Source organism: Dioszegia hungarica (genome assembly GCF_025882075.1).
Source record: "Dioszegia hungarica strain PDD-24b-2 chromosome Unknown MKK02contig_16, whole genome shotgun sequence".
NCBI classification, from domain to species: domain Eukaryota; kingdom Fungi; phylum Basidiomycota; class Tremellomycetes; order Tremellales; family Bulleribasidiaceae; genus Dioszegia; species Dioszegia hungarica.
In genome coordinates this window covers 1,008,631-1,029,760 of record NW_026515773.1, presented here as the reverse complement: position 1 = coordinate 1,029,760, position 21,130 = coordinate 1,008,631, and the positions used below count along the sequence as shown (strand labels likewise).

The 21,130-nt window shown below is 57.8% G+C and overlaps 7 protein-coding genes across 7 annotated transcripts; 3 read left to right on the top strand and 4 right to left on the bottom strand.

The window, feature by feature from the left end:
• Positions 1-105: 105 nt before the first annotated feature.
• On the top strand, positions 106-1,976 carry MKK02DRAFT_38482 (uncharacterized protein; the record flags this gene model as incomplete). Its single annotated transcript, XM_053090122.1, has 4 exons — positions 106-310; positions 397-847; positions 902-1,250; positions 1,329-1,976. The coding sequence occupies 4 exons, from the start codon at positions 106-108 to the stop codon at positions 1,974-1,976; spliced, it is 1,653 nt and encodes a 550-aa protein (XP_052943598.1).
• Positions 1,977-2,383: 407 nt separating this feature from the next.
• On the top strand, positions 2,384-4,362 carry MKK02DRAFT_38481 (uncharacterized protein; the record flags this gene model as incomplete). Its single annotated transcript, XM_053090121.1, has 6 exons — positions 2,384-2,555; positions 2,601-2,624; positions 2,681-2,842; positions 3,341-3,522; positions 3,573-4,275; positions 4,340-4,362. The coding sequence occupies 6 exons, from the start codon at positions 2,384-2,386 to the stop codon at positions 4,360-4,362; spliced, it is 1,266 nt and encodes a 421-aa protein (XP_052943597.1).
• Positions 4,363-4,462: 100 nt separating this feature from the next.
• Positions 4,463-5,775, bottom strand: MKK02DRAFT_38480 (uncharacterized protein; the record flags this gene model as incomplete). Its single annotated transcript, XM_053090120.1, has 3 exons — positions 4,463-4,603; positions 4,647-5,033; positions 5,080-5,775. The coding sequence occupies 3 exons, from the start codon at positions 5,773-5,775 to the stop codon at positions 4,463-4,465; spliced, it is 1,224 nt and encodes a 407-aa protein (XP_052943596.1).
• Positions 5,776-5,996: 221 nt separating this feature from the next.
• MKK02DRAFT_18061 (putative Protoporphyrinogen oxidase) lies at positions 5,997-7,670 on the top strand (the record flags this gene model as incomplete). The annotated part of the gene is made up of 3 exons (XM_053085884.1): positions 5,997-6,263; positions 6,307-6,913; positions 6,955-7,670. The coding sequence occupies 3 exons, from the start codon at positions 5,997-5,999 to the stop codon at positions 7,668-7,670; spliced, it is 1,590 nt and encodes a 529-aa protein (XP_052943595.1).
• A 1,178-nt stretch (positions 7,671-8,848) lies between these two features.
• On the bottom strand, positions 8,849-12,202 carry MKK02DRAFT_28580 (uncharacterized protein; the record flags this gene model as incomplete). Its single annotated transcript, XM_053087595.1, has 6 exons — positions 8,849-9,643; positions 9,704-10,075; positions 10,292-10,715; positions 10,769-11,361; positions 11,661-11,864; positions 11,939-12,202. 6 exons carry the CDS (start codon positions 12,200-12,202, stop codon positions 8,849-8,851), a joined length of 2,652 nt encoding a protein of 883 aa, XP_052943594.1.
• Positions 12,203-12,411: 209 nt separating this feature from the next.
• Positions 12,412-18,703, bottom strand: MKK02DRAFT_38475 (uncharacterized protein; the record flags this gene model as incomplete). Its single annotated transcript, XM_053090119.1, has 11 exons — positions 12,412-12,703; positions 12,845-12,928; positions 12,972-13,153; positions 13,209-13,338; positions 13,392-13,791; positions 14,718-14,818; positions 14,866-15,359; positions 15,414-15,656; positions 16,682-17,234; positions 17,285-18,384; positions 18,434-18,703. 11 exons carry the CDS (start codon positions 18,701-18,703, stop codon positions 12,412-12,414), a joined length of 3,849 nt encoding a protein of 1,282 aa, XP_052943593.1.
• A 254-nt stretch (positions 18,704-18,957) lies between these two features.
• On the bottom strand, positions 18,958-20,742 carry MKK02DRAFT_28577 (uncharacterized protein; the record flags this gene model as incomplete). Its single annotated transcript, XM_053087594.1, has 3 exons — positions 18,958-19,360; positions 19,414-20,399; positions 20,455-20,742. The coding sequence occupies 3 exons, from the start codon at positions 20,740-20,742 to the stop codon at positions 18,958-18,960; spliced, it is 1,677 nt and encodes a 558-aa protein (XP_052943592.1).
• Positions 20,743-21,130: the final 388 nt, after the last annotated feature.

Below are 21,130 nucleotides of genomic sequence, written 5' to 3'. Positions count from 1 at the left end.
TCGATCCTTCGCGCTTACACCTGCCTTCACCAACCCAATCAGCCTCTGTTGTTGCCTTTCTGCCTCATACAACTCTTCCCAGGTCATTACCCGCAGAGAGCCAGTATGAGCATATCTACCGATATGGCAGTTTCGGGCGAGTCGGAGCCAAAGCGGACGATCCCCTATATCCCCCTCAAAGTTCAGATCAAAATCGCCCAGTGGCTCGACCTCGAGTCCGCTCGGAGCCTCAGCACGACCTGCAAAGCGCTCAGAGACGCGGGAGAGATCAAGGTGTGGGAGATGCTGGATCTGACTAGCGGATGGTGCTGTAAGTCCGCGGTGGCCACTCATGCAGCTTTTGGCGATATAGTAGGGTGGACAAGAGCTAGGTGGCGAGGTTGGCTGACGATATAGCGCCTCACTCGACCAAGTATCAATCGGAGATGGTCATTAACGACCACGAGGCTCGAGCCGCCGTGGTCTCCTCCAAGCTCCAGCATGCTCTGGATGCCCTTGATGCCTACCCTTTCCGCTGGGAATGCATCAAGGGCATCCGCATCGAGCCGTCTGACGGACCAAGCGGGGATCGCGCTCGGTCCCTCTTTGACCTCCTCGTCCGGCTCTCCCCTCGCTTGGCTTACGTCGCCATCCTCGCTCTACCTTCTCGGACCGACTGGTCGGACGCCCACAAAGCTGAGCTCGGCTGCCAGAACTTCCTATCCCTACTCGACTCGGACACTCTTTGCATCCCCAAGGTCACACACGTGCAGATCAGGCGGGGCACCAAGACGAGGAGTCCAGTCCCTAGCTGGATCCTTCGTATCAAGCGCTTGCAAAAGCTCGAGTGCGACCACGGAGACATCTCGTTCGATTGCTACACCGGTAGCGCCCCCTAAACCAAGTTCCACCCCGAACTCAGCTGGGTCAAGGTCAATCAGGTCAACGACCGTATCGCCGAGGGGGACTGGATCCTCGACAATGTCCTCGGCCTCGTACCCGAGCTGGAACACTTTCAGGCGACCGGCGGCTTCTACTTCTTTGGCGACAGCCCAAAGCTGGAGGCGGTCGGGAGGACGGTGAGGCAGAAGATCAGCGGAATCCTCCACCTCAACAGGCGGTATGAGGACGAAGAGGATTTCGAGGATGATGAGGAAGAGGATGAGTTCAGGATGCAGGATTTCGGACTTGGGGCTGGCTTGATGCCCCTCACGTTTGACAGCGCGGTGATGGAGTTCAAGATGGGGGATAAGCCCGTGTTTGACTATGAGGTGAGCCTTGTGCATACTATCTCTGCAGCATAGGCTTTCATCACTGCTCGATTGAGGTCCAGGCTGATGACCGAGTAGGATCTCGTTCTTCAATGGGACCGGACCCTCTCTCGGCTCATCATCCTCACCGATCCTCGCCCATCCTTTACCCATATGCCAGTCATCCCGTCCACCGGGGAGACTCAGCACCTATCCACCAACTTCATCCGACAACTCCGCCGCATACCAGCCCTCACATCCATCTGCATCCCCTGCACCAACAAGGCCTTCCCCACAGACTACACCCCGCCCTCTATCGAGACCGCTCACTACGTCGGCCCACACTCGTGGGACACGGATAATACCCAGGGGGCCATCATCCGGCGATTCAAGACCGATATCGTCCCGGGGCAGATGGAGCCCGCGGACGAGTTTTGGCATATCCGGATCCTGGCCCAGGTCCAGTCGGATCAAAGCAGCAGCGGCAGCGCGGACAGCGGAGAGCGGGTCTGGCGAGATCTGGTCCGCTTCGAGGGCAAGACTGTCCCTTGGAATGTACTGGAGGCGGTCTACGCGACGTCGATGTATACTGTCGATGACAGTAGGGGTTTGAGGCGCCAGGGTTTCGGGAAGGATGAATCGGGGTGGGATATTTTGAGGAAATGGCGGCAGACGGCGGGGGAGGATAGCGATGATGAGACGTTCAGCGAGTGCAGTGGGGACTATGACGAGCACTCGGACCACTAGGCGGGAACATGACGGGATACCGGCGAGGTCTAAGTGGGGGCATCATAGCAAGGCGAGGAGGACACATACTATTTTAGGAAGGAACGATTCGGGAGCTGGAGAAGCCGGAACACATGCGGATTACTATTATGGCAGTAGAGTAGGGGAGACACAATATCATCACATGCAGAACAGAAATCCATCATGCGCACACTCTCGGTAGTCCTGTAGTTATTTCTGCCTCACCGCCTCACCTGGGGCCGCCACAGCCACACGTCACACCGCTGAGGAATGAGGAGTTAGCGGTTCCGACGGAACTTCCAACCTTGCGCTTGCGCGTTGCGACCGCGCGATCAGTGAGAAGGATACAGTCAACTTGCAACTACGCTTGTTGATATTTCATACATTCTGAACCTAGAAGCTTGATCATGACAGAAGACAATGATGCGCCTGAAGCGGGAGCCACCCGCCAGATGCCATATCTACCTCGCGAGGTGCAGGCGCAGATCTCACCGCATCTCGACCTATCCTCTGCTCGCTGTCTCGCAAGGACTTGCAAAGCGCTCAGAGACGTCGGTGAAGCGAAAGTATGGGAGACTCGTAAGTCTTCTCGTCCCAGCGACGGGGATGCGTGCTGACCAACAGTCGATCTGACTAGTGGGTACGACTGTAAGTCGCGCTCAGAGATAAATCTGGAGTGTGATTGTTTGACTGACATAGAACAGCGGACGAATATGCCACCTCTATACCTCTTCGGGAGTACACAGCCCGATCCAGAATCGTCAACATCAAGCTTTCGCACGCCCTCGCAGGACTCAGATCTCATCCTTTCCGCTGGGACTGTATCGACAGTCTCCGGATCGAGCCGTACGACGCGGGCGACGAGGGTGAGCGTCTGATTGGCCTCATCCGGGGCCTCTCCAGCCAACTCACACACCTGGCTATTCTGCCCTTACCATTCGGTCGTCAGTCAACATCCAAACTCGTTCCTCTCATTGGCCATGGCGGTTTCTTCCGGAACTTCGGACGCGGAAAATGGTCTTTCCCCCGGTTGACCCACCTCTAGTACGTCAACGACAGCGGACCGGTGGAACGATGGATGTGCGGGATGCCCAACCTCACGGTGCTCGTCATCTGCGTCGGTCGGCTTGACCGTTCGTTCGCGTATCCCCCCGACGCCGAAGACGTCGTCCTCCATAACCTCAAACATCTGACTATCACCGGTATCGGCGGCGAGCCCGCCCACCGGCTCCCGCGTTTTCCCTATATATTGGAAGACACTCCCAATGTCGAGGTCCTTCGACTCGACGGCCACTGGAGACCTCATGATCAAGACTCGGCGCTCGACACGATTTAGCGTCTTCCCCTAAAATCGATAATCCTAGCGGGGAAAGCGCCGTCGCGAGACGTTGATGACTCCGATACCGATTCGGATGACGACGAGGACGAGGACGATGACGAGGGCGTATATGGGATCCATCTCCCGTATGACACAGAGCTGCAGGTGAGAGAGGCAGCGTTACAGGCGACCTTGAAATACAGCGAGCTGGTCGAAGTGGACTTCCACGTGAGTTGGCGGCACAGGTCATCTTGATGGAGGCGCGGCTGATGATGCAGAATGTCGATGTATATTACATGTCCATCCTTCAGCGCCTGACAATCTTGACATCCGCTCGGCTGCCTCTCGAGGCCTACGCGTCTTTGGGGGTCGACACCTCCCCCTCCTCCACCGTCGCCGTATCGACCAAAATGAGGCGGTATCTTTGCCGATATCCCTGTCTCGACATCATCCTCTTCTACTTCCCGGAAGACGGACTCCCCATCGTATACGGCACGCATCTCCAGCCCTCTTTGTTCGTCGACCCATCCCAATGGGAGTCTCTCGGTCATCGCGGAGCCATCGTCAGGCAATACAGACCGCCAGACGACCCAGGCGTCTCGACCGGGGACCCGACGGAAGTTTTCTGGCACGTGCGCGTGTTGACGCGAGTGGCCATCCACCACACGGGCCGGAAATTTGTCGGGGCGAAACGACACTGGCTGGACATGGCGTACTTCCGGGGCAGGACCGTTCCTCGCGACGTCCTCCAGGCGGCTTACGCGGCGCATGGCGAAGATCCAGAGTTCTTGCAAGGCGGTAGAAGTCTGAGGATGAAGGAGAGGGCGTGGGATATTTTGAGGAGCTGGCGGGCTGCTCAGACAGAACCTACTGGTGGCGATGAGGGGGAGGACTCTGCGTCTGGTGACGACGAGGCGCATGAAGGCGGAGACGAGGATGAGCAAGCAAGTGACGATGAGGAGGAGGACGGCCTCGGCGACAGTGACCAGCAGGCGCTGGACATGTACAGCTTTGGGATGCAGTATGGGATCCCAGAGATGACTAGTACTTGGGTATCTGGGGGAGTAGGCATAGGCTGTAAAGGAGGCAAGGAGGATGAAACGTCGCTGGTAGACCATGGTATGCAAGAAAGTTTCATGTCTCGCCGGTGCGCATCTCTGGTCGTGATTCAATGATCGTCCTCCTCCGTACCCGGACATCCACCTGCGCCCTCCATCTCCTCATAGCTGCCATATTTGTATCCACACCAGAAGCAGAACAGGTGCTCGTGCCTCAGCTGGGACAGTAGAAACGTGAAGTACGATTCGGTCTGAGAAATCAGCTATACCCACCACACCGGTGTGAACACTCACATCCATCGACAAGACCTTCTTCGTCCCCGACACCTCATCCTGCCACATCACACCCTTCCAGTCCCCCTTATCTGCCTGCCCATCCTCGACTTTCTCGCCACCATCCAGCAACCCCAGCTCTCGCTTCCGCTTCATGATCGGGTCTTCCTCCCCTTCGTCCAAGCTCGACAGCATGTCACGCCGCATCTGCTCGCGCACCTTTTCGGCTGCGGTAAGAGGCTTTTCTCGCGATGCGAAGAGAGGAGGTGGGCTGGGCGATCGTTCCGGTCCGGCAGCGGGAGGCGGTGAGGGCGATAACGCGAGAGCTTGGGCTGGGTAGATGAGGATGAGGAGGGGACGAGGTAGGGTAGATAAGGGGTCGAAGGGGAGTACGTGTAGCGGATGGAACTGCTTGTCAGCGCTATGTACCCGTGATATTGTCAGAAGAACTTACTTTCACTTCCGTCTCCTTGTCAAAGCCAACCAGCAGATCCCTAGCCTTGGCCGCCTTCCGCTGCATGTCCTTACTCCCAAATTGCCGCCTGTTAAACTCCCGAAAGCTATCCGTCTCCTTTCCTAGTCTTGCCAGCTTCTCCGGGTCTAGATGATCGACGTTCCGACCCGAAGACGGCGGAAGCGGAGGCGGTGAGGGCGATCGCGCTGAAAGACCCTTCCGTCCGGCCCAGAGCGAGACTCGTATCGGCTCTATACGCGGCTGCTTGGCTTGTGCCGGTCGAGCTGCTCCGATCCCTCTTCTTGGCGCCTCGTCCTCTTCCTCCGCCTCATCGTGTCCCCTCTTCTGCCCATGCGGGGGCGATGAGGATCGCTGCCGTCCCAGCCCTTCCCCAACTTTCCATCCCATCTTCTGCATCATCGCCATCGCCTTATTGCCGCCTGCACTCAATCCCGCGCCAGATTCAGAAGCCGAGCCCGATGCCTCAGCGGACGCGCTGTCGAACAGGCTTCGACTCAGCCCCTCGGTCCGCCGTTCCTTCTCTAGCTGGACGAGTTTGGGCTGATTCTTCGCCTGGCCTCGTCGTTGCGCTTTGAGTTGATCTGCAGCTCGCTGCTGAGTGTGCGTTTTCGTGGGGGCAGTGGGAGCGTCGACGAGGAACTTGTCCGACATGAAGTCATCCTCCGAGTCTGACATATTGCCGCCGGCTTGTATGGAGGAAGATGTAGGGATGCAACAGCTCTGAATCACCCTCGTTGCCGCTGATTGCTCGACCGTCAGCGGATGGAGTTTGAGCTGATCTCCATCCAACTCCTCATTCCTCAGGTCAGCCTTCGCGATCCAGCAAGCGATCCAGCGATCTCCCCCTCTTGACATTGTCATTCAACAAGCTGCAACAAGACAGCCACCACCGACTCATGGCCTCTCCCAAGCATGTGACGATCCTAGGAGCCGGCCTCACCGGGCTTGTCACCGCTTTTCGCTTATCGCAAGCTCTCCCCGCGACCAAAATCACCATCCTCGACAAGAGCTCCCGAGCTGGAGGGTGGGTGGGGTCATCGCGACATCCCGTGGCTTTCAAGGATGAAGACGGCGAGGATGTAAAAGGAGAGGTCACGCTAGAGAGTGGTCCGAGGAGTATCAGACCGAGAGGTAGTGCCGGCGCTGCTGGCATGCTGAAATTGGTTAGTCAATCCAGGCCTGGCCCGCGCTCTGCTGACCATCCAGATTAGAGATCTAGACTTAGAGGACGCTATCATACCGGTATCACTATCATCACCGGCAGCAAAGAACCGTTTCCTGCTCGATCCTACCACCAAAACCCTGACGAAGCTCCCCTCGTCCCTCCTATCCATCGGAGGCCGACAACCGCCCCTTCTGCGCGGTCTCCTCCCGTCCGCTCTGGCCGAGCCCTTTAAATCTCGTCCACCACCGTCAGTCCATGATGAGTCGGTCGACTCGTTCATCCGCCGCCGTCTCGGCCCGGGCATTGCAGAAAATATGATCTCGGCGATGGTACACGGTATCTACGCCACAGACTCGAGGAGGCTGTCCGTGCGGGCCGCTTTCCCCAGTATGTGGGACGCGGAGAGCAAGGCGGGGAGTCTAATCCTGGGAATGCTAAGAGGGACGAAGAGCAAAGCGGACAAGGAGGAGGAGAAGCGGGAGTGGGCGGATCTGGGGGTTTTGGGCAAGAGTAGGGAGAAGTGGAGTCTGTACGGACTCCAGGGTGGGCTGGGGACTTTGACAGCGAGGCTGGACCGGGAAGTTCGGAGAAGAGGGGTCGAGATGCGGATGGGCGAGGTCGCGACGGACGTGGAACCAAGTCGCGAGGGTTTAAAGGTACGTGACTGAAAGGATACCCAAGGTTCGCAGCTGACCTGCAGATGATCACCCCCACGTCAAGCTTCCACACCTCACACCTCATCTCAGCTCTCGCTCCCCCTACCCTCTCGACTCTCCTCCCATATCTCCCCCACCTACTCTACAACACATACACTACCGTCGGGGTTCTCAACCTCGTCTATCCCCTTCCACCCGCCCGCATCCACCCAGCCGGCTTTGGCTACCTCGTCCCCCGCTCCCCTACATCGCTCAACCCCGAAGGTATCCTGGGCGTCATCTTCGACTCGACAGCCGTACCTGGGAATGACGACCTGGCGGTCGAAGGCAAAGTCACCAAGTTGACCATGATGATGGGCGGACCGTGGTGGTCTAGCTATCCCGTATCGGAGGGACGGACGGTCTCGCCGCCTGCTAGCGCAGAGGAGTTGGTCCAGCCGGCACTCGAGCACCTACACCGGGTCTTTCCGGTACTCAAGGACGCCAAGCCGCTCATCGCCATCCCACAGATCCAGAAAGACTGTATCCCGACGTATCTTACAGGTCATGGTGGGAGGCTGAGGGAGCTGCACCACTACCTGTCGGATGCTGGAGATGGGAGCGGAGTGCAGGGCAGGGTGAGCCTGGTGGGGAATGGATATGGCGGAGTCGGGGTAAATGACTGTGTCTTGTCGGCAGAAGAGGTGGTCAGGGGTCTAGCAGCGGGAGGCAGACCGACGGGGCTGGAGAGATGGGCGCACTGGGAATGAGGTCATGCGTTATAGGGCGCGGGGAGAGGCTGGGAATCCACACCAGTCTCTGTCGGATACTAGAGACGGAGGCGGGACCCAGGCCACGTTAAGCCTCGTGGGCAGCGCGTATTGAGAGGTCTGAAGGACTGGGTTCTGTCTCTGTAGGAAGTGGTGAGGGGTCGGCTTCGGGAGGGAAGCCGACGGGTCTAAAGAGGCAAGGCGCAATGTAATAAGGACGTGCCGGAATATTGACATAGCAACGCTGCATGCACCTCCTAAGGTACCTGATGTGTACTGACTAGTCCATCGGATTGTCTATCACAAATAGATCTTGAGCCTGAGTAGACACTGATCTACTTTTCCTTTTCCGGTCCACAATCAGCAGAAATTTCGGTCTCTTCCCCTCGTCCTCAGTCTCCCTCTCGACCACCTCCCCTTCCTGTCAAACCTCGTTCTCGTCCGAATCATTCCCACCTCCTTCACCGGGCGTCAGCCGCTTCTGAAAATCCTCAATCGCCGAATGTACCGTCGCCATAGTATTAAACACCTGCTCCAGCCGCTCTGCAACCATCGCCGCCTTGTAGACCGCCGCCCGTAGATCGAAAAGTCCGCTCAGCATCTCAGCGGGCCGGGCGGTAGTCGAGACGCCTTGGAAATGGGTGGTCGCTTCGAGGAAGTCGGCCACTATGACCTCGAGATTGGGAAGAAGGTCATCGCGCGTCGTCTCGTCGAGATCCGCCGCCATATTCACCCATTCTACCGCCTGCGTCACGAGCCGACGCTCTGGACGTCCCCTATCATCATACCCCACCTCCATCACCTCTTCCGCCGAGGTCGCCTGTAAAGATTGGACAAAGTCGACGGTGGATAAGTATCTGCGGCGAGACCGAGATTGCCTACCAGCATCAGCCCGTACTGATGAGAAGGATGGAGGCGACTTACCTTCGAAGATGAAGAAGCAGGTTTGAGAGATCATCGCCATACAAAGACGAAGAGTCCCAACGGTTGACGAGGCGGATCTTGGCGCCCTTCCGCGTGAGATTGCACAGGTACCGCAATGTGTTGAATGGTACCGGAGTCCGAAAGGTGAACTGGCCGCTGATGATGGTGAGATCCCTGACTGGACCCCTCTGTTCCAGCGTATCCCTCTTCAACCACCCTTTGCACAACTCCTCTGCGTCCCCCACGTCCTGGTGCTAGTCCAGCATTGTTATCACCAAGACATGTAGGTTTGGCAGATTGCCGCGAATCGAATCGATGAGCGAAGGTAGATCACTAGCCGACAGCGCCGACGCCTGATATCCCTCGTGCCCCGCCAGGGTGAGATTGCGTAGGGTCGCCGGCGCGATGCTGGCGAAAGCGGTAAACGCGTCGATAGCCCAGGGAGCGCAATGCGTTGCGATGATGGCGCAGAGGCGATCCGGCTCGCCCGACGACCGCAGTCGAGAGCAGATGGAAGTGATGCTTTCGAGAGACACCGGAGCGCCCTCGATGACCAGCCGTGTGTCAAGATTGACGAGGGACGGACTGTCCCGTAGTAACACGTTCCACCGTTCTGCAATGGCGTTATTGTACCAGCCTTCGTCCGACTTGATCCGCAAGTTGAACCGGAACCGAAGGATGTTGTACCTCTTGTGGATGATGGGGCACGTGATCGCTTCCGGCAATTCCTCATCATAGAAGGACAGCGGTAGCACGACGTCTAGATCGAGCTGCCTCTGGTCGAGATCGGCTTCGGTGACCCCTTTGACGTGTACGAGTATGCATCCCGGCTCCTGATCCTTGGCCTGGGGTTGGACGATCCGCACTCTGCGCAGGTTTGGGCAGTCCCGCAGGAATGGCCGAATGCGTTTCTCCCGGATTTCGTCCGCTGCTGCTCCTTCCTCCGTGACGAGCGGTTTCCCGCGAAGGAAGACTGCGGCGCGAATGTAGTCTCCGACCGAGGTGTGATGGACTTCGGCAACTGCAGCGAGGTATAGCTTGCGCCTTGCCTGTGTGTTTCAGCGTGATGTCGCTTCCGCGCAGGACGGCGGCCGTCGTGCATGACTCACCTCCGGAAGCTCCTTTAAAGACTCATTTCGCGCCGCCGGTACAACATCATACAGCACCCTGATAGCGTCATACATCCCCGCCTTATCCACCCTCGCACATCGTGCTAGTCCAGCCTGCCCGACGTATTGCAGGATCCGATACCGCACGTAGCCGTTCTGGTATGCCTCCCGCGCGGCCGAGCGGATCATCTGCGGTGCGGAAAGAGGCGACCCGGCGGGCGCTTTGACCCCTTCACGCGTGTCATCCGCTCCGTATGATGACATATGGAAAGAGGTACGACCTGTCTGTGGGCGGGGAGTCGAAGCGGGCAATAAGCTCGAGGAGCAGATGGCAGAGCAAAAAGAGGTGTGCACTGCGCGATGATGGACGCGCTTCCGTCGGAAGTGACTCCGAGAGGTGGTATGGTGTTGATGCAGCATGATGTGTGCTCATTGAAGTCACTGCACCTGCCTGCCCAGGGTAATCTACAACGGAGTATACCTATGAGATTGCGACACAGCTAGCTCAGTACAAGATAAATACCAAGCAGATAATGACAACGTCTGACTACACGAGCTTTTTCAATCATCCTCCAGCATCTCGTCCACCTCGTCATCGTCCCCCAAAAGCATCTTCATCTCCTCAGCCTCAGCCCTGATCCTCGTAACCACAGTCTCGACTAGCGTCATCCTCCGCGTCATTCTCTCCGCCCTTTCCGTCGCAGCCAGCAACTCCTTGATGCCCGCCAAGAGATCAGACGCTGAGCTCCGATCTCCAACGACCCCTTGAAAGGTCCTCGCTGCATCAATAAATTCCGCCACACCGTCCTGCAGATCGTTGACGAGATTATCCCGCGTATGAGCATTGAGCTCAGTCGTGAGCCTCCCCCAGCCTGCCGCCTGAGTACCGAGTCTGCGCGTCGGTCGGCCATCCTCGCGGTATGTGAGGGTCAGGACTTGCTCAGGGGCGGTTATGTCGAGCTCGTCGCGGAAGTTGACAGTGGCAAGGTAGCGACGCCGTTCAGCCGGCTGTCTGTGGTATATCAGCTCGGTACCCATCGATCGAACAGAAGCCTTATAACACACCTGCGAAGGTAGCGAAGATAAGCATTTAGGATTTTAAAGCCCCACATCGTCTGCCCCTCCCCGTCATACCACTCCCCAGAGCCATCGTCATACCATCCCCCAGAGCCGACATGCTCCTCCTTAGGAGTCACCTTGATCCCCGCGTCCCGACGTGTACACCTCGCGAGGAAGCGGAGGGTGCTATATAGCGGAGTCGCCTTTGCCCGGGTGAAGATCTCTAGCTGTAAGATACTGCCTTCCAGCTCGAGCGCGTCCGCCTCCAGCCACCCCCCGCAAACAGCTTCCGCCGCCTCGACATCGTGCATAGCGAAGGACAGTGTGGTGAGATTGGGTAGCGAAGACTTGATGATGTCGCTCAAACCAAGGAGGTCCATCGCAGAGATGCGGACACCCATCTGGTACTCCCGGCCGAGCATGAGGTGGACCAAAGATGTGGACGCAATCTTGCTGAAGCTGCGGAACGCCTCCAGATCGTAGGGAATGATCTTGGGCGCCTCGATAGTCTGTAGCCGATCCGTATGACCCGCGGCGGTTTGAGCCTCGTATATGGAGACGAGGTCCTCGAGCGCGACGGGCACAGTGTCGAAATTGAGCTGCGATGAAGATTGGCGAGGGAGGGGTAGTCCGCGAGCAGGGGAATCCATCTGTGCCGCTCGAAGCCGTCCCGATCATCAATCACCAGATTGCACCGATAGCGTATGATCATGGTGTCTGACGAGACGAAGGGATTGACGATCCGTTTTGTTACGCGGCTCAAGCCGTAGCGGTATGGTGTGTCGACGACGTCGATGTGGAGGGGGTGACGGTCAACGCCAGGTGAGACCGAGGACGGCGTTGCGGGGTCGAGATGGAAGAGGATGAAGTTCCCGTCCGTCGCTTGGTCCTATGATACCCGTAGGGACCGGAGGTTGGGGCAGCTCTTCTGTATAGGAGCCAAGAGTTTGGTCCGGACGTCCGCCTCGGTGAAAGGCGAGGCTTCCTCCTGGGCTGGCTCGGGATCCTCCCTCTCGCCAAGAGCATCCATGCAGCGGACCAGAGTGTGGCTGTGGTCGATGTAGAGATTCCGAACAGACGATAGATACATCTTGTATCGGTCCTGCTGGATTCAGCGAGATCACCAAACAGGAGGCAAGGAGAACTCTGCCACTCCGCTCTAGGCGACAGACTCACATTTGCCGAGTCTTTGAAAGTTCCAAGATTCTTCGCCCGTGCATCTCGATAGATGAGCGTCGAGACATCAAACATCCCCATCCGCGCGACGGTCATACACCGCGCCTGATCATCCTGGTCCAGCAAGCGAAGGATTTGCTGCCGGACATACGGGTTTCCCCATAGCTTCGCGCCGGCTGAGCGGGGAGCGGGCGTAGCCGCTGAGCCGACCACAAGGGGTTGAACGGATGGAGGGGGTTCGTCGCGATGGCTGAAGAATGACATGACGACTGCTAGCTGCTCGGTCTATAGGCAACGCAAAGGCAAGAAGGGCGGAAAGGAGTGCCGAGGATCCAGTAGCGGCCGTCCGAAGCCAAGACGTCCGCAGTGGTCAGGTGGGTAACGTGTAACACGTCATCATGGATCGAAAGTATTAAATAGGGTCACACGATGCATTATTCAATTCCCCACTTCAAGCTGTCTAGCCACTACAACTAGATCGCCTTGTGCTTCTTGGGAGTAGCCACCGCCTCGGACGAACCGCCACCAGCGGAGTATCCAATCAGGAAGTGAGAGATAAGGCCGTACGACACGCTCCACCCCTCCGGGCTACCACCGCGGTGAGTCCGGCCGCCTTTGAACGGTGTGATCCCATCCCCCTTCCAGACCTTGGCGGAAAAGACCACGGCGACGTCGGGACCATTTTGAAGGAGCGCGCGGTTGGTGAGGAGGGGCGAACCGTTGAGACTAGTGAGGCCCGTGGCGTCGTAGACATTCGGGAAGGTCCTGATTCGTCAGCGGGGTGCTAGCGAGATGTAGTAATGGTGGAAGGACAAGATAGAAGAGGGATAGCGTATGATCGAGGGAGGAGGGTGTAGATCAAGGGGAGCACGGGTGTGGAAAGGGATGAGGGGAATATAGACTCACAAATTTTCCCCCGCCATCTTGGCCGCCTCGACATCCCCCTTAGGGACATCAGCCTTGAAGAATATATCACCATGGGTGCTCTTACTGACAGATCAGCGCATACGATAGAAGCACAGGAACAACTCACGGATGAATAGGCCGCTCTCCGTTGTCGATACCTTCGACACCGCCTTGGAGCGCCTCAAGACCCGGTGAGTGATCGGCGACGTTGACACCGGACCCAGTACCCGTAAGAGACCATGTGGCGTATTGCGAGGTTGGGCGGTGAACGAGGAACGACTGGAGGAGCTTGAGACTCAAGACAAATTGCTGATGATATTAGCTTGTGCCCCAGACCACACTATCACAGATCGATAAGACCTACAGCGGCCTCTCCATCCTCCATGACCATCCCGAAGCCGTACCCCGGCCCCTTACCCGCCTTCTCGAAGCTCAAGGACCGGGCACCCATGTTGGCTGGGTGGAGAGGACTGGCACGAACGGTTTGCATAAGACTGAGGGTCAGCATGTGTATAATGGACTACAAGTGAGTGGGAGTGGGACTTACTGGCTGATCTGGGCTACGTCGGTGGGGATGGGTATGCCTCCGACGGCGGGGCTGGCACCTTGACTGGCATGACCGAGGAACAACCCCGAGTTGTTGGTGGGGGAAGTGATGACTGCGGCGGTTTGGAGGGCGGGAGGGGTTGCAGTTGAGGCGTTCCCGGGGCCGGTAGCGTTGGCGGTGGACGAAGGAGCAGTAGCTGGACCAGCTGCGGCGGGAGGAGATGATGTGGGGGCATCAGCGGCGGGAGCGGCGGCGGCGACCTCGGAGGCGTTGATGTCGGCGTCGATGGCCGCATCAGTGGAGACGTCCTCGATGCCCTCGAAGGAGGTAGCGGAGAAGGCGAGCGACGGCGCGGGGACGCAGCGCGTTTCTGGGGGATGGATCTGGCGGTGGACTTGGACTTGGCCATTTTGAGCAAGGGGGTTGTGGATGTGGATGTGGATGTGGGAGGTGTGGTGGGTGTGGAGAGTGAGATGAGAGAGATGGGGGAAAGTTGAACGCTTCTTGCCCCACCTTATATCTTTTTCTCATGAGTCTTGGTATTCGAGGACATACCCTTGAAAAACTGACTCCCTGACGGATCTCGCTTACGGGACGAGTACTACGCTTGTAGCACAATCCCCGTCCACCCCAAAATGACCGATCCCCCTGACGATTGCTAAGACAGGTTGACCTTCTCATGCCCAATTCGGCAGATCAAACTGACGACCTCCACGTATGATGTCAATCTGACGGTAGGCGGGAATACTATGACATCTCGGGGAGAGCCTCTGTCGGTATGCCACTGTGCTATCAGCTTGCGCCTGTGCTCTCGACACGGACTGAGTCTGTCTCACTGCACAATTCCCCTCAGTCTGACTCGGACGCCGAGTCCTAGTCTGGACCCGAATCTGACTCTGACTCTGACTCCGACTCCGACTCTGACTCTGACTCTGAATCCGAAGAGGCAGAGGACGACGAAGCGTCCTCATCGGACGAGGATTCCTCATACACCGTATCACCTTCCGCTTCGATCTCCTCCGCGACCTCCACCGCGTTGATGAATTCCTCCATGTCCCAAGCCACGTCGCTAATCGCCCAAACGGCTTTTTCCGCCCTGCGTTTGGCCGCCTCCGCTTTGCAAGACAATTCGTGAGCAGCCCTCATCATCTCCTGCCTAGTTGACGCAGTGCGGCAGACGTCTTTGAAGTGTTGACATTTCTTTGGCAACGTCGAAGAGCCGGGAATCCAAGGTTGGTTCGTTGATGTTTGATATGTCCCTCCGGGCCGTCCCGATTTGCGCTTGCCAAGCCTCGGCTTTAGCCTCCCGACGACGCTTCGGCTGACCATCGCGGTCATAGATGAGCTCATTGACGTGACCCGGCTGGAAGACATCGAGGTCTCCGAAGTCGACCTTACCGAGGTGGAGACGTGAAGACCGAGATGCTCTGCAGGCCTGTAAGCAACGTCCACCTTAGCCAGCGATCGGACTCACGATTGTAGATAACGGACAAATTTATGCTGAGCCTTGCGGTCCCAATCAGACGAGCGATGCCTGGAGATGTGTATTGATGCCCCCGCTTGGCAGAACGATGACAAGTAACGCAATGTGTTGAATGGAGGGGAGCGGTGGCGGGCGGTATGGATGGTAAATTTCCGGAGAGGACCGTGGTTGATGAGGGTATTGGACGAGAGGAGGTTTCCGCAGACCTCTTCAACAGTCTCGCCGCCCTTGAGATAGACTGCGAGGTTGAGCAGGGAGGTGAGGGAAGACGAGATGACCGCCTTGATGAAGGGTAGATCGCCGAACGAAAGCCTGAAGTCCGCTTGCTGCCGTCTTGTAGAACGACCGGACACGATGGTCTGTACTGCGGCCGCCCCGGGGCCCGCAGCAGCAGCAAAGCTTTGCAGGTCCCAGACCGACCATGGTAGAAGAGCAGGAGCAATGATGTGCCCTATGCTGTCCTCGAGTCCAGCGTCGCGCTGACGCTGGATGATCAGAGCACAGTCCGCGAGACTGATCGGGAGATCAGCTGTGCTGACAGTGCGGTGCAGGTGACAGGGCAGATCGTTCCGCAGGGCTGCGAGCCATTCGTCGGCTTTCGCCGCGCCGGAGGAGGGAAAAGCAGGCTCAAGCTTGAGATTGACAAGCAGTCGCATGGTGTAGCCCGGGACGGGCGATTGCGGGCGTTGAAAAGAGGAGGAGGTGGGTGGCAGCTGAGATAGGGAGAAGGCGCGCGTGCGATGAAAGTCGATATGACCAAGGATCCCGGCCGCATCCGCCGGCTGGCAGTACACAACCGGGAGTCGGGCCCGAACGCTTGGTCGCCAAGATCGGTCCCGAAGCGGATAACGCGTAGCCGAGGGCAGTGTGTCCGTAGGTAGGGGACCAGAGCGCTGAAGACCTCCGGCCGCCAGACTTTTAGCCAGGCCTGGACATCGTGGCCCTTCAGCCGGCGAGTGAGGTCGAGCGCCGTCCAGATTCCAATTGGTAGGTCGAGTCTAGGGCGACAGTCAATAGCTGTGATGCTCGAAAGGTAGGCCTCCCGCCTGGTCTGAGGTAGGTCAGCTACAAATCGCAAAGGCTATCGGCGACCGTCCGCTTACATTGTCCCTTGTCCTCCACAAGCAATTGAACCCCTCATAACTGACGCTTGCGTATAGCACTCGAGCGACGTGTTCCACCACACCACGCTCCATCCTCATGACTTTGAACAACTCCGCGTCGTCCAGCAGTCGCAATATGCGATCTCTGATCTCCACCACCCCAAAAACGACTTGGCCCGCCGAGCGCGAGGGGGATGGCGGAGCCGCGGCCACCTCCAAAGTCTGCTCACTCACCGACGCGTCATCCGCGACGACGCGTCGCCTGCTGCTCCTTGTGATGGGCATAATGAGAGCCAGTGAGGGTGGGGAAGAGATAGAGGGGAAAGACAGCATCAAAAGCGGCCAAATCGCGTCGCACGAGCAAGCTGGGTCTACGGAGTTCGCGTTGAACTCCACGAGTGGCTCTCATCATGGCGCAGCAGTTTGCCAGCTGCAGTCTCTCGAGTTCCCAGCCAGTGCGCACGCAGAGGGTCATGCTGAGATGGGGTTGTTCGCGCGTAGTACACGATGAGCCCTTGGGAGGCAAACCCGCCCAGGCCGTAACCCCTACCAAAAGTGGGACACAGCCCGTATGCCGCCGCTCATCACCGATATCACCCTTTGAACCACGCTCCCATCTAATGTTGCATGCTTAGCAGATACCACTGTCACGCCTCTTATACAGATCCACCAAAAAAGGATTCGCCATACTAGTCCATGGATACCTCCTCTTCCGCCTCAGACTCGGCGTCCGCAGCCGACTCCCCCGATTCCGAGTCCTGCTCCGAGTGTGTAGATGATGATGACGCAGAGGCATGCGCAGCGCCGGTCGAGGTATCCGCGAGGGTTCCGAGTAGAAGGGGTTCATCCTGCGCATCCTCTGGCATTGCCGGTATGACCGAGTCCATAAAGTGTTGTATGTCCGCCCGAACCTGCTGGGCCAAGGAGGCTGCTTGAACCGCTTTGAACTCGGCATACGACGCGAATTCCCGGAGCTGCCGAGCTTCTCGATACAGGACGTTCCGCCCAGCCGGCAGGCGCGACGACTCTTGGAATGTCTTGCTCCCCTCGGTAAATTGGGTCAATCCTGCCAGAGCCTCGATGCTCGCCTGCTTGATCGCCGCGGCTTGCTCTGTCCACTTGTCCGCCTTGACTTCTCGTAGCCGATTTGGTCGGCCCTCTTGGTCATAGGTAAGATCGGGGAGGTTTGCTGGATCGAAGATATCTAGGCGGGCGAAGTTGACATTCCCGAGGTGCCGACGCCTATGCTCGTCCTGTCTGCAGCTGTCAGCGATGTGCTCTAAATGGACACAAGCTGCAAGACCCACAATTGGAGGTATGCCTGGTAGGCATACTGCGCCTCGCGGGACCAGGTGTCTGAGCCTAGACGGGATATGGTGACAGTTCCGTCCCGTCTGCAAAACGAAGAGAGGTAGCGTAAAGTATCGGAAAGCGGGGTAGGGAGTGGCATCGAGGTGATGGTGAGGTCGCTGAGCGAGCCGTGCGTGATGAGGGTGGTTGAAGATAAGAGGCCGCCGCAGACCGTTTCCGCGTTTTCGATGCCAATGAGATGGAACCGGAGGGTAGCCAGGCTGGGTAGAGACGTGGTGACCGTTGCCATGATTTGGGGTAGATCGTCAAATGATGAGCCAGCGGCTTCGCCGCCGAATACGTCCGTCTGGCCAAGAATGAGCGTCCGAAGAGTTCCCGGCGCGACCGCTGCAAAGCTTTGTAGGTCACGTACCGCCCAGGGACGGAGAGCTGGGGCGATCACGTGCCCCAGCTGGAATTCCAGGCGAGCGTCCTTTTGGCCCTGGGCAAGCCGAGTGAGATCGGCGAGACCGATGGGGAGGTCTGATGTATCCACGAGACGATAGAGGTGCTCCGCGAACTGTGGGTCCTCGCGCAAAGCCTTCAGCCATTGGTTGTACAACGGAACGTCTGGAGGTAGAGCAGGTGTGAGCCGGAGGTTGAAGTGGAGTGTGGTGGTGTAGCCTTCCGAGGGGGGCGGGGGTGCACTGATAGTAGCAGGAGGGCTGCGCGCCAAAGTGAAGGTGAGGGTCCGATAAATGTCGATATGGCCGTGAGTGTCGTCTGTGAAAAACACGGCAGATCCCGAGCCCGGTGTCGCAGCTAATCGCGGTTTCTGACAGCGCACCGTCCATGCCTCCCGGTCCACGTAGCCCCGGACGTGCTGGCCAAAGTAGATGACCCGGAGCCTTGGGCAGCTGCTCCGGAGATATGGCACGATCACCTTCATTGCGGATGGATGGTAGACCTTGAGCCAGTCTCGAAGGAGCTCCTTCTTATCCGGCCCGTCCGGAATGTGATGATGGCGATCGAGCGCTGGCCATAGCCGCTTGGGAGGTACCATATTGGAGCCGGCTTTGATTTCCAAGATGGATGACAGATATACGTTCCGCCTGTCCTGACAAGATATAAGCGAGAGGTTCAGTAAGGGGCTGGATACGACTCACCTTCGATGCTACCCTTCGGACAAGATCATACACCCTATAGCTGATCTTCTCGTACAGCACCCTCGAGGCGTGCTCCATAGCTTCCTTGCTTGCCCTCATAAAGCTGACCAGCTCCCGCTTCTCCAGCAGCCGCAAGATGCGGTCCGATATCTCCACCACCCCGTAGACGACGGCCGATGAGGTGAGTGATTTCGGGATCGCGTCTCCCTCGGTCGGTTCGCCCGCCAGCTCGGGGTCCGTTCGCTGCTTCTTTTCTTGTACCTCAGACATCTTGCGAGTCAGGATGATGAGCGGAAGAGTATACAGGCTGAAGGTAGAGGAGATAACAGGAGATAACAAGGCCTTCTATCTCTGAGTTGCCTGCCACCTGTGCACGGGCCGGGCCGGCCGGCGCGGAGCGGAGTACAGACAAACTCCGAAAGTGGCACTTTGTCGTTAGTTCTGGGTGGCAAATGGCGGATAGGTGGTGTGCTGACGATGCTATATTCACATGTAGGACCTCTAATACTACTGCTCCCGATACCCTACGCCTCCGCCATCGCCACCAACGAGTTAATGTATCGCTGCACCTCCCCCTCCTGCTTCTGCACCGCGTCCACCATCTCCTGCGCCTTGATCCTCGCCTCCTGTAACGTGTCCAGCAGAAGCAACGACATTTGCAGCATCTCTGGCTGCGACGCCGTGGGTGAGATGCCCTCCAGCTGAGATGCCGCCTCACCGATGTTGCCGATGCAGGGTACGACGTCGGTGAATGTACGATACTGAATGCTTTCCGCTGATTCCGCCCATTTCGCCGCTTTGCCTTGACCACGGCGGTAGGGGTAACCCCTGGCGTCGAAGGTGAGTTTGGATACCGATTGGGGGAATGTGACATCGAGGGAAGTGAATGAGACGGTAGATAAGTGGGTGCGCTGGTAGGGAGGTAGGCTAGATGGTCAGCGTTAGACCAAAGGGGTAAGGGCAGAAGCGCTGTTACTCACACCCGGAGATGTCGCATGTAATCGGTCTGCTGCTTCTCTCCCCATACACTTGGCTGCGTGTGTGAGATATTGATTGCCGCCCGCAGACGATATAGCACCGGAGCGAGACTGCGGATGGTATCGAAGAGTGGACCAGAATACGGCGCGCAGTAGATAGTAAGCCGCTTGATGCTGCCGCTCTCCGAGAGGATTTCTGGGTGCAGGGCCGTCCGAGCTACCGTCTCGGCGTGCTCAACCCCGGCGAGGGAGATGATCAGCTCGCTGAGGTTTGGCAGATGCTCCTTTACAATGACGATGAGCGTCTGCAGGTCGTCAAAGCCGAGTCCGTCTTTGTCGCCCCGATATTTGCTAGCGAACTTTGCGCAGACCAGGGAGGCGCCCGCCACGGTGGCGAATGACCGAAATTGTGGGATGGTGTACGAGTCAATGTACCGGGCGCTGATGGTCTGCAACCGATCGCTCCTGTGATACCCGATGGCGTCCTGGTGCCCGTAGAGAGATACCAGGTCGCCGAGGGTAACCTTGAGCTTCCCTAAACTCGCCCAATTGTGCAGATATCCTAGGGACGCATTGTCCCCGAGGTTCCGCACCCAGGCAAGAGCAGCGGGCGCTTTCGGGTCAAGATCACGCGGGATTATGAGGTCGAAGCGATGACGGAGGGAGTAGTTCTTGGGCGGACTGTGAGGGAATGTGATGGGTTCTAGGCGGTCGGGGAACGCGGTCAGGGTATGGGTGAGAGAGAAGTTGACGATGGTTTTGGTCTTGATATCACCGCTTCTGTGGCTGGCCCGGTCGAGAGATACGGTTACCGTATCATCACCACCCATTTGGCGACGGTCTCCGAAAACGATCCACCGAGCATTGGCGAAATGCTGTTGTACATGAGGAATCACCGTGTCGAGTTGGACGAGGTGGTCGGAGATAGGCTCTTTGTGATTGTCGACCCGAACGACCGAGACTGCGCTGTGGTACATCTTGTCTCGCTCCTGAATTATCAGGACCAGGCGTACTTCATCGACATCATCAAGCAGATGCGCTCACCTCGTTCTCACTCAGTACGCCTTCAAATTTGCTCACTTTGACCGAGTAGTAGATCACCCTCGCCACATCCCTCATGCACCCCTTCTCCGCCCGCATGAACCCTATGAGGTCGCCAGCGCCACAGAAGGAGAGGATCCGCCTCCTCAGCTCTCCTATTTGATATACATCTTGAGCTGCGCTTCGCTCTGAGCCGGGGAGGGGTGGGATTGGATCGTTGAAGGCAGCGAGAGCCCTTTCCGCCCGCTCGGCCGCCCGCTTGATGTTCCTGTGCACGTGTCCACGAGCCATGCCGATGAAGGAAGGAGCGATGATGTTGAGTATGTATACAGGCGGAGTGAGGAATGGCATCAGAGGTGTGGCAAGAAGGCCAACATCAGGAAAGAATAGAAAAGAGGGGGCTGGTCCCAGGCCAGCGGCGTTTCAGCTGAGCTTAAATGTTAAATGCCGTCAACCGCGAGGAATGTGTAGCTGGCACGTGAGATTCAGGTCAAGGCAGCTAATGAGGCACATCGTGGATGAGACCACTAGGATGTAGACCAAAGGCCAAGGGGAAGCACCATTCCCATCAGCTGAAACCAGCTCTGTATCTGGGTAGGGTCCATGTCTTCTCATACACGGGAACTTTAACGATGCCCGCGCCCGTCCTCTGACGGTTGAATAGGTCTCGCCTCATGCT